Here is a 12,948-nt window from a genome sequence, read left to right on the forward strand (position 1 = left end):
GGCAGGCACTTGTGATGAGCACTGGGTATTACATGTAAGTGATGAATCACTAAGTTCTACACCTAAAACCAAATTTACCATATATGTTAACTAACTAGAATTTAAATAAGAACTTGAAAATTAAATAAAAAGACTAGTCAGTCAGTGAGACAGTAAGAGAGCAGAGAAAGTAGTAATCTTTTTGTAACTAATATCACATCAAATATCTCATCACTTTTGCCATAGTCCATAAGAAGCAAATCTCTGGGTCCAGCTGACACTCAAGGGGAAGGGATTACACAAGGGCATAAATACCAGGAGGTGGAGATCACTAGAAACCATCTTAGATGCTGCCTACCACAAGAGATAACATAGGTGAGACTGTGAAGAATAAAAGACTTACATGCTGAAGCACATTGCAAATGGAAAAAAAATGGCAGAATTTGAGTTATAAAAATCTACTTTGTGGATAACATTCTGAGGATTTGCTAAGAAGTGTCACCACCTCCTCTCTTGTCCTCAGATATGTCACACTATGGCTTCTTTTTCACCATCTTTTTTAGTCTGACACATCTGTGAACCTGTTAGTCAAGTAAGGAAGAAAAGGAGGGTGAGCAAATGAGGGCCCTCATGACCTACCAAGTAACACCCTGTGACAATTCACGCTTTCATTTATCACAGGAAGCAGTACCGTAATGGCTATAAAGAGTATGGGAGTGGAAAAACAACCAAAAAAAAAAAAAAAAAATCTAGGAGCTTGATTAAATTTTTCCCAGATTGTTTTTCCCACAAAGCTGTTTATCAGTCTGACTTGGTGATATGCCCTAATGAAAATTTATGTGACCAGTGTTGCAGTTTTAAACCATGGCTCCAGCATTCTTGACACTCTTCCCATCTAAAACTGGCATCTATGTCCCTTCCCCTTGGCTCCGGGTGGGGGAATGTGACTGCTTTGATGGATAGAGAGAGTCATTGTGTGACTTCTGAGGTTAAGTTAAGAGAAACCACGCAGTTTCATTCTGGTCCTCTTAGGACACCCATTCTTGGAACCCAACTTTTACCATGAGGAAGCTCAAACTAGCCCACATGAAGAGAATCCATGTAGGACCTCAAGACTCAATGAAGAGAGATGTTTGTCCAATCCCCAACTGCTCTGGCTCCTGACTGTTTCTGCTCCAGTCACCATCTGTCTGCATCCATCTGAGGGACCCCAAGTCCAGAACTGCCCGGACTATCCCTTACTGAATTCCTGACCCTGAAACTATGGCAAATAATTTAAAAAAAAAAGATTGTTGTTGATTTAACCCAAAGTTTTGAAGTGGTTACGTGACAAGAGATAACTGCAGTAGTCAGTGAGTAGTCCTATACTGACAATAAAGTCACAGATACCAAAAATGTTACACAGGTATCATAAAACGGGAGATATTAGGTTCAAACATTTCTAAGACATTTAAGAGTGTTAGACCACAGATGTGTACCTCCAGAAAAGTCTTTGGTAAAGACTACTATAATTTGGAAATATTTAAAGGTGGATGGATATACTTAAAAGCAATCCTGTGTAAATAGGAAATTGATACAAATCAGAGAAACTAGAAATACAGTATTTTTATTTCTATAATAATGTCTCAAATTAACAATTGATTAACAAATGTTGTCAGCAACTACCTTCTTCTCTTGTTAATGCCAGTTAGAAACCATTTGGCATTACACCAACATTGCAAATACTATCCATTCCCCTCAACATCTACCCTCCCATATATGCGTGTCACTGTTAGTCACCCCCCCTTCATTTCCCAATCGTGTAGATCATGATGCCTTTACATTCCTTTTTACTTCTCTACAATATTTACTTAAATCTTCCTTTCTTCTTTCTTATCTTTCAGCAAAACTAACTTTTCATCCACATTGTCAAGGCACCCATCTGCTCTTGCCTATTCCAATACTTTGGTCCATCAAATGTGTGTTCTTGTATCTTTGGCGTCCTTTACCTTAGAAACATCCTAGTCTTCATTATTTTAAAAATATTTATGACATAGTATAAAATTTATAAATCTTGATTAAAAAAAATTTTTTTTTAATGTTTTTATTTATTTTTGAGACAGAGAGAGACAGAGCATGAGTAGGGGAGGGGGAGAGAGAGAGGGAGACACAGAATCCGAAGCAGGCTCCAGGCTCTGAGCTGTCAGCACAGAGCCTGACGTGGGGCTCGAACTCATAGACCCTGAGATCATGACCTGAGCCGAAGTCGGACACTCAACCGACTGAGCCACCCAGGCGCCCCTAAATCTTGATTTTTAAAATGACCTTAAGTTGACATCTAATCACCTTCCCTCAGCCACTTCTCAAAGAAGTTGTCTATACTCAGTGTTCCCAATTTTCACTCACTCTTTAAGCCCACTGTAATGTGACTTCAAATAGCCAACATCGTTGGCACTATTCCCTTAGAAGTTACCAGCGAGTGGGCTCTTCTCAGTACCATCTTCCAGTGACCTCACTGTAGTATTTGATGCAGTTGATACATCTTTCTTTCTTGAAATTCCTCTACTTTTGCCTTTCCAAAAAAGAAAAAAAAAGTGCTTTCTGGCTCTCTGAATTCTCTATATATTCCTTCTCTTTTCTCTTCTTTACGCTATCATCTACTCTCCAAAACAGAACATCTCCCACTATCTTCTGTCTATACCACTATTTCTGGTGAACTAAATCGGGAAGCTCAAATCCCTAGCTCCAGCATAACTCCAACCTGAAACATACACAGGGATGTACTTCCAACTCACTTTCTTGATTCGTTCAGATGTCTGAATAGTAGCAGATACAGTCCTTCACGCAGTGAGGACTTCTCACAGAAGGAAATGCTTTACATGAAGGAGGTCGAAGTAACAAGAGCATCAGAAATGACATCAATGCACTAGAAACAAGAATACTTAATTCACCAAATTCAGGCTTGAGAACTCTGATTTTGATACTGCTATCATTAAGGAAACACAAATTGATACTCCCTCCACCTGAATGATCCCCAATATCTGCATGTCTTGTGCCTTCACTACCTTCACTGGATGCACAAGTATCACCTTGTAAGAGAGACCTTCCCAGAACACGGTATGTAAAGTAGCATCTCTCCTGCAACACTTATGAGACACATTATGCATTTATTTGCTTATTATTTATCTTCCTTCATAAGAATACAGGTTAAATGAAAACAGGGACTTTGTTTTTTGCACTGCTATCTCCCCAGAATGGGGAAGAGCACGTAGCCCATAGTAACCACACAACAAATATTTGTTGAAAATATTAATAACTTCATGAAAAAGTGAATGATTTAATGAAAATACTCTAATTTTCCATTTATAGAAAGTTTGTAACACTATAATGCAAATGCCAGAATACTCATGGTAAACATACTTTTTCACCAAGTGAGCTAATTCAAATTTCTACAAAACAACCAGCTAATATTCAAATAAAAGTTTCTTTGCAAAATTAATCGGATTAACTATTCTATAGCGATCTGTTCTCCTGTCCTTTGTTTCTCTTATGAAAAATGACCCTACTGAAGTTTGCTACCAAAATTTCTATTACCTTATTAATTAGTACAGAACTTTTCTTTTTATGAATATCCAGAGAATGTCTCCATGTATGAATCACTCAAGTGTTATTTCTCTAACATCTTCATTTTCACCAGATTTCTCTGTATCATTTTTCTTCCAATTGGTCTTTTTTTCCCAGAGAACCTTGACCTGACAGGATCTTGAGATATCATTCGTCCAGGAGTTTTCAACCTTTCTTTCAGCAGTGAGATGTATTTCACACACAAAATCTTAATGACAGCAGAGACGAGAGTGGAGGGGCTCAAACCGTGCTTCCCTTGAGCCCCCACCTTACTTTCCCCTGAGACACTGAAGAGAATCATGTCTCCTTTGAACACCATGGACAGTCTAAACTTTTCTAATTAAACCCAGATGTATTTTCTGTGTTGACTCTTCCATTTCTCTGACAGGAAACTCTTCCTGTCTTTGGTCTAAAAGCATTTAATGAGCAAATACAGTGTGCCACATATTATACAGGCAGTGTGAGGAACACACGGAGGGAACACAGACAGGAAGCACTCCTAACTTCACCCACTAGCTAAAGACCTGAACTGATCTATAGTTTCCCTGGAGGGAGTGATTCCCTCCCCCCGGCCGGGCCTTTCTTATCCTTCACTTCTTTGCTATTCACCCTTACACTGGCTTTCATGTCACTGCACTGATTCTCTCCTGGCTTAGCTCCCTACTTGTCACCCCCCATAAACCATGCATGTCTGTAAGGCTTAAGCAGTGCTCACTGCATTTCCCCCTCCACCTTCTCATTATTCAAGAGCTAGTAGCATTTGGGACCCAACACTGATCCCTTGAGTTTCATCCTTCTCCTGATTCTGTTCTGTATGATGTGTGGACATCCCCACCTGGGGTCCCCTGCTGCCATATGAAGTCCAGTAACTTGAGCTGTCTTTTTCTTCCCCTCCACAGGGACTCCTTTTCAATGTCCCCATCTACACTTTGCTTCCCAAGCTTGAAATTCTGAAGTTATTTTTGACTCTTTTTTCTTCTGTATCATTTATATCCAAGATATATCACAACAGTTTTGTAACGAAATCCTTCTTTTTTTTACTTGTTTCATTATTTTTATTTTTTAAAATATTTTTTAAAATTTACTTATTTAAATTCAAGTTAGTTGACATACAGTGTAGTATTGGTTTCAGGAGTAGAATCCGGTGATTCATCACTTACATAACACCCAGTACTCATACCAACAAGTGCCCTCCTTAATGCCCTTCACCCATTTAGCCCATTCCTCCTCCCCCCCCCCCCCAGCAACCCTCAGTTTGTTCTCTGTATTTTAGAGTCTCTTATGGCTTGCCTTCCTGTTTTTATCTTATTTTTCCTTCCCTTCCCCTATGTCCATCTGTTTCTGAAATTCCACAGATGAGTGAAATCATATGATACTTGTCCTTCTGTGACTGACTTATTGTGCTTATTAGCATTATACACTCTAGTTCCATCCACATTGTTGCAAATGGCAAGATTTCATGCTTTTTGATGGCCGAGCAGTATTTCATTGTATATGTATACCACATCTTCTTTATCCAATCATTATTCGATGGACATTTGGGCTCTTTCCGTAATTTGGCTATTGTTGATAGAGCTGCTATAACCATTGGGGTGCATGTACCCCCTTGAATCAGCATTTTTGTATCCTTTGGATAAATACCTAGTAGTGTAATTGTTGAGGTGTAGGGTAGTTCTATTTTTAGTTTTTTGAGGAACCTCCATACTGTTACTAGACATGTCTTTGGAGGCAAGGACACAAAAACAAACTGAGCTATTGGGACCTCATCAAGATAAGAAGCTTCTGCACAGCAAAGGAAATAGTCAACAAAACTAAAAGGCAACCAATGGAATGGGAGAAGATATTTGCAAATGACATATCAGATAAAGGGTTTGTATCTGAAATCTATGAAGAACTTATCAAACTCAACACCCAAAAACAAATAATCCAATGAAGAAACAGGCAAAAGACATGAATAGACACTTCTCCAAAGAAGACATCCAGATGTCAAACAGACACATGAAAACATGCTCAATATCACTTTTCATCAGAAAAATACAAATCCAAATCACAATGAGACACCATCTCACACCTGACAGAGTGGCTAAAATTAACAACACAGGAAACAACAGATGTTGATGAGGATGCAGAGAAAGAGGAACACTTTTGTGCTATTTGTGGGAATGCAACAATATCCTTCCGATGTGACTTTCTGGAAACTGTTCAAATGTAGCCCATATGACAGTACTTTCGAGGTGAGCAGGGACTGTGTCTTACCACTGCCCATAGGCACAGTGCCTGGCACAGAATAGGTGCCTAATAATCCTTGCTGAAAGAAGAACTGAATGGGATAATAATATGTGATGCTTAGTGTAGCATAAAAAGTGCAAGCAAATTACTTAGTAACAGGGCAGTGCATTAGTACATTTGGACACATTTATAAGATATTACAGTATAATTAAAAGAGTATTTTCAAATACATATTAATGGCTTGGAAACTGCACACTATTTAATGTGAAAATAAAGAGAAGTTGGATACAAAACCCATAAATTTATTATTAACCTAAGAAAAACCTAGAAAAGAAAATGCTTAATACTGCTTATCTTAATACTGCTTAATACAAAAATGCTTAATGCTGCTTATCTTTGGATAATGATTTTTATTTAATTTCATACTGTTTTTTAATTTTTCTAACTGCTTTTGTTTGTATAAACTTAACACTGTGAAAAAGATTGCAGCCATTGATAATGCCTATTGATAAGGCTTGGAAGAAACATGTACAAATTAAAAGAAGCATTTGTTCCAAGGTGGAGGTTTTATAATTTATCTCTTCCACTTTGTTTTTCTAAAATTGACTTTAAAAATTATTACTTAATATTTTCAATATCCTCAGCCCCAACCTATATTGCTTAGTTCTCTACTTCTGTAAGTGTTTATATAGCTTGAGTTTAATCATCATATCATACTGTATTAATTTCCCTAAAATGTCATTTTAACATTATTACTCTGGTTAAAAAAATATATTATCTCCTTATTACTTCATAGATAAAATAGGATAAAAGTCCTCAATCTATCAAAGTTCAGTGTTGAACATCCAATTTCACCTTCCACCATACAGGACAGACTCCTACTGTCCCCACTGCACTTTTATACAATTACCTGATGTCCCCTGTCTCCCTTATTCCACTTCAAATCTTATCCTCTATTCAATGCTTGACAAAAATTTTCTTAGCAATTTTCTCTTTAAATACCCATAGCCCTTATGCATAATCCTGTAATTCCATGCATTTTTTTGTAATTAAGAAAGGTTAGATCTGTAAGACATTATTGAAATCAGTTAGTTCAACTTCTCCCTTTACAGATGCAGAAACAACACTCCAATTAGAAAAGATGACTTATTCAGGGATGGAAAACAACAATTAGGATTAGCACCCAATATTTAACATTTCGAGTTCAGTATCTTAACTAGTAGTACAGGATCTGCCCCTGTTACTGGGTCTCCCTTCAGCTGACCAGCTGCTGAGCAATTGTTCATGACTATATTCTTAAAAATATGTCTTGCCTGCTCACCTTGATCGTCATCAATTTCCCCAGGGCAGACACCATGGTGTACAATTCCTTAACATCTCCATTGTGTCTAGTGCTGCAAAGTGAGTGCTGAAGAAGTATGCCAGAAATGACCTCAAGCAAATCCAATAATGGTGCCAATGATACAATCTGTGATCCCAACAGTCCATCTTAACAGTGTGGCTCCTACATCTCTTTGGATGGGAACAGCCATCAAAAGTTAATGGCCACCAGTTTTCTCTTACTTTCTATATGGCTGTTCTAGCCAGTCCAGAAGTCACAGGGTTATCGTTCTAGCTAAGATCCTGGAAACAGAGCCAGGATGGGGAAACAAGGACTGGAACTGAATCTAAAGACTTCATTTCTACAGTTAGTCCCCTGCCAAACACAGAGGCTTAAGGAAGATTTTGACTCAAAAGCCAGGCTGGTAAATCATTTTTAAAGTTTCAAGTGGCTCTTTTTTACACACACACACACACACACACGCACGCACTTTTAAATTCTGAATGGCATATATGTGAGGAAGAGGAACATTTTAGCAACTGTACCAATCAATTAATGTACAACAGGTTAACAAACAACTGGTGGAAGAAATTTCATTGCAAGCCAGAAGACCTAGAAAATGGGGAAAGGTGACCTCCTCAGGGTTATCAACATTCAAAGGCAGGGAGATCAAGCGCAGGTCTCCACAACAAACTCATGCCAGCTTCTGTCATGGCTGCTGTACATTGGGCCACAAGCCACACAAACCCAGAGGCGTCTGTCAAAGGTCCCAGGCAGCTGTGCAAGCATTCCCTGCCATTTGTTCAGCTGCTGTGAAGTGAGTGAGACGCATATTCCCAGGGTTCCACCAAGTGGATTTCTTTTTCAGTTCAGAACAATGTGATTAGAATACAAATTTTTTTTATTAGTTCTCATTTTGTCACTCTGAATATAGATTTACCAGGATGAATACATCTACTGCTTATTTTTGCAGCTAATGGAGGTGAATAGAATACATCATGCTGCACTAAAAAGTAGGTAATGCTGAGGAAATGAATATAAATCACTCTTTTCACCTAACAGCAGAGTTACTGCTTAGAGAAGTAGGTGCCCATTCACCTGGCAATTCAAAATGTCTTGAATACAATTTGTCTAACCTCCATCACTTCCCTTCTTTCTTGCATATGAGCATCACAATTTCAAGGAAAATGATTTAATGGTGAAATCTCAGATTGTAGCATAGCCAGCTCACCTAATATATATCAATATAGTTATTATGTTGCAGAAATAAACTCAATGGACTTGTTAAAAATGTGAACTGCTCCTTTCCACTGAAGGAGGGAAAGAGAAAAACAAGAAAAAGAAAACCTTCAGAAGAGAAATATTAGGGCTTTACTGGCTGATCTTTGTTGCCTTTCATATTTGTTATAAAGACTCAGTGTGTGGGAGTTAATTATATTAGTTATCTTGGGTAACAAGCTATTAATTTTGTTCTTCAAAGTTATCAACCACCTTTCTATACACAGTTCACAGGCGAATGAATGGACTTAATCCCTGTATTAAAATACAAAACAAACCAAATAATCCCATGTTTCATGACTTCTCAAAGTTGATTATCTCTTTGGCCATGCTTTACCAGAGGCCAGATATACAACTGCCACTTTAGAAAAGAGTCTCTGGCAATTTATATGAGAAGCCTGTGAAAGTGGATTTAATCGCCCTTTAACAGTAATTCTGATTCAGACCAGACATAAAAGATCACCAAAGAAAAGCATTTTTTCCCAGTGATTCAACCATACTGGGTGAGCAAAATTTCTTCTTCCAATGACTGCATAACTCCCAAGACAGTCTTCTTGTTTCATGGGACATAGAGCTAACTTTTGCAAATTTAAACAATTTGGTAGAGAAACTAAGTATTTAAGATGGTAACATTTACTGTCACAAGAAGTTTATAGATTCTTTTCTTTTTGGTCATATCTGATTCTTCTGAGTAAAACATAGTATTATTTAATTCTAAAGCAGCAATTGTATATAGATAATGATTTTTATCTCCTAATTACCAAAGGGACGTTTCACTTGTTAAAAACATTACATATGTAAAAAAAAAAAAACTGGAGTAAATGAAGAAATTATTAGCATCAATAATGATGTTTATCTGCATTTAAAGGGTCTCTGTGCTCTAACAAAAGCAAATCGTTTATAGTACCAATATTCCTAAGGGAAATCTGCAATGATTTATTTCTTTGACTTATTAAAAGCCCAGTCATAGCTCAAAGGTCTCTGAATACCCATAAAATTAGGAAATTATTGCCATAAAATTAAAAGAAATAGCAAAATCTGCAAACAGGAAGCAATCCAACAAGATAGTACCTATTAGAAATCACTGCATTATAAAAATAATATATAAAAATGAAAACTTTGACTAAGCTATAGCAATAAACAATGCTCTTATGAAACTCATTTTTTGGTTCTGTTGCTATAGCGTACATCTCATCTATATAACCATTTCCTTTTCTTTCAAATTCATCCTGAAATAATGTATACCTGAAGATATTTCTTTCTATATGATTCTCTTTTGAAGTTAACAAGGTTATATAAGCATTACTCAATAATTATCAGACAGTGAACAGTTAGGTTGAATGTAAAGTTTAGGAAATTAATCTCAGAATATAATTAAGTGGTATTATTGTTATAGTTGAGCTTCAAATAAATTAAAAGGCTAAATATTTGAAGATATGTTTTAACATAAAAATCTATATGATCAAGCCATAACCCATTAATATTCCCTCTCTTACTATTTTTCTCAATGATAAAAAATAAACAAATTTATTATATTTTTAAGAAAATAGTTCTGGAAAATTCTTTAAAATACTTGAATGAAAACAAAAGCTTAAGTAGAAAATAGGAAAACATTTATAAAAACTGTACCTTTATGCAAAGGACCATAAAATATTAATAAATAAATATAATTTATTCTTAGATGGGAAAGCTCCATTTTATACATTTTTGTCCTAATCTACAGTCTCAGTACAGCCTAGGTCAACTCAGTAAGAGATATTCTTAGGGACAGAGAGAATGAAGTGTTTTGCGACTTTAGATGAAAGGATCAAAGTTTAAGAATAGTCAATACATTTATGAAAATTAAATGTTATTGAATTAAGGACTTTGAATTCTAATAATTATTTTTAACTAAGAGGATCACTATGCACGGATGTATCTGGCAGCACTTTATAATAGTTAAAAACTGTCACCAAGCTACTAATATGGGACTGATTAAGCAAATAATGTCTCATCCACACAATGAAACAGTCCTTTCTCATTAAGAATGATAAATTTCTAGATTCATTTTTCAATGAAAGGTGTTAATTACATATTGTTAAGTGAAAAAAGAAAGTTACAAAAAGTATATAAAATATGATTCAATTTTTCTTAACATGTAGAAATGGAGGTTACATATAAAAACACTGCATGTAGTTTTCTCTGCTTAGTAGGACAAAAGGTGATTTTTCATCTTTTATACTTTCTGGTATTGGAAATTTTCTGTACAAAGATGCATTATTTTTATAATCATAAGACATTACTTAAACATTCTGTGTGGGAATTTATGGATAAAAAATAATTAAGTAAAACTAAAAGCAAAGTGGATACAGAGAGCCTCTGGGAGAAGAAATCAATATGGCAACACCTAGAAGGTTTCTATATTAGAGACTCTGATATTTGTCCATCTGCTATAATTTACAGGATCACCTGGAATATGGGATACAGCATGGAGGAATCACTTGTGCTTTGATTTCCAAGTTTCCATTGTCCATTGTTTCTATTCATTTTACTGCTGATGTCAAGGTGAACACAGTAGTGATGGAGTCTCAGTTCATATCACTGCACCTTCCTGGGTCCTTATACTTAATATGAAAGCTGCATTTAATGCTGCATTTGCATAACTAAATGAATAAGTACATCTCTTGGTATGGTCCATACTGAAATTTGCCCCAGTGAGTTCATACAGGAGTTTTATTAAAGAAGGGAAAAGTATGATAATGTGATTGACTGCTACAATGCACATAGCTTGCATCCTTCTAGCAGAGACCTTAATTTGCCTAGTTCTGATTCCCTGTTTTAAATAATAGGTTTATATGAATATTAGCTAATGTGGAAGCTCTAATGAATAAAAATATTCAGTATAAAATGATTCAATAAAAATAATAACTTATGGGGTATTAGTTATGTGCCAGGCATAGCTCTAAAAGCATTTTATGTGTATAAATCCATTATTCCCCAAAACAACCTATGAGGTGAGTGCTATTATTAGCCTTCATTTCTCCCAAGGAAAACTAAGGCTCAGATAACTACATCCCTTGCCCAAGATGATAAACCCAGAGCAGGTGATAAACTCAGATCATCTGGCACCAGAACACATTTTATTTTCTCTTTATGCAGATTTTTAAAAATTGAAATGCTTTGCATTTGAGAACAGTTTTAGGTTTATAGGAAAGTTGTGAAAAATGGTAGAGAATTCGTGTATACCCCTCACCAGTCTCCTCTACTGTAACAAACCTTAAATTAAATGGTGCATTTGTCACAACTAAATGTATGCTGATGTTTACTAAACTGCACACTTTACCTGGATTTCACTAGTTTTCCCTACGGTTCTTTCTCTGTTCCAGGATTCCATTCAGGATACCACCTGACATTGAGTTGTCATGTCTCCCTAGCCTCCTCTGGGCTATGACAATTTCTCAGACTTTCTTTCTTTTTGATGACCTTGACAGTGTTGAGGAATACCAGTCAGGAATTTTGTAGAATGTCCCTCAATTTGGGTTTGTGTGATGTGTTTTTCGTGATTAGACTGGGCTTACTGTTTTGAGAGGAAGACCACAGAGCTGAAGTGGCATTCTCAGCACATTACATCAAAGGTATGTGCTACCAGCATGACTAATCTTTGATGATGCTAGCCTTAAAGATCTGGCTAAGGTAATTTGCCAGTTCTCCATTTTAAAGTTACTCCCCTTTTTCCATGCTCCATTTGACAGAAAAAGTTACCAACCAAAGCCCACATTTAAGTGGGTAGGGATGGGATGGAGTTAAGCTCCATCTACACAAATTGGGGGGGCATCTATATAAATTGCTGAAGTTCTTCTGCTAGAGCCCTCAATTTTAACCAACTATTCTATGTTGCTGCTGACATCCTATTGTTTCCTACCATTCTGGCATGTTATTCATGTGCAGTAGTTTAAAAACACAACACTTACCTAATTTCCTGCTTTTTCAAAGCAAATATATATTAGAATTAAATGTGACAACTAATAAACTTGTTTAAAATTATTTTCCACTATCACTGTATAATTGTCATGAAGGGATGAATTAGAAACCATTTTTTCTCAGAAGCACTCTGTAAAGAACTTACCAGAAATATTCGTTCAAGTTGATCCTGAATGTCTTTCATTCCTGGAAAAGCAGCAACTCCTTGGATCATTTCAACAAAGATGCAGCCAACACCCCTAAAGAGAGAAGAAAGCATTGTACAAAAACTCCAACGTATTCTGGAAAATTAAATCTGGGATTAGAACATCTACTCCAGGAGAAACAATGAATAAATAACATTCTTTTTTTAAAAAATATAATTTATTGTCAAGTTGGCTACCATGCAGTGTATACAGTGTACTCTTGGTTTTAGGGGTAGATTCCGTGATTCATCGCCTACATACAACACTCAGCGCTCATCCCAACAAGTGCCCTCCTCAGCACCCATCACCCATTTTCCCGTCTCCCCTGCCCCCCATCAACCCTCAGTTTGTTCTCTGTATCTAAGAGTCTCTTATGGTTTGCCTCCCTCTCTC

At 36.4% G+C, this 12,948-nt stretch overlaps 1 protein-coding gene across 8 annotated transcripts in view; it reads right to left on the reverse strand.

Moving 5' to 3' along the window:
* Window positions 1-12,948, reverse strand: part of CDK14 (cyclin dependent kinase 14) — a 633,696-nt gene that overhangs the window by 221,980 nt on the left and 398,768 nt on the right. For all 8 annotated transcript variants that reach the window (XR_009260494.1, XM_058725143.1, XM_058725146.1 and 5 more), the window contains one exon: window positions 12,516-12,609. Coding sequence is in view for 7 of the 8 variants with exons in the window: in XM_058725143.1 (XP_058581126.1) it covers window positions 12,516-12,609 (94 nt within the window). In the remaining variant the exon portion in view is untranslated. The remainder of the gene's footprint in view (window positions 1-12,515; window positions 12,610-12,948) is intronic.

This window comes from Neofelis nebulosa, chromosome 4, assembly GCF_028018385.1.
Source record: "Neofelis nebulosa isolate mNeoNeb1 chromosome 4, mNeoNeb1.pri, whole genome shotgun sequence".
NCBI classification, from domain to species: domain Eukaryota; kingdom Metazoa; phylum Chordata; class Mammalia; order Carnivora; family Felidae; genus Neofelis; species Neofelis nebulosa.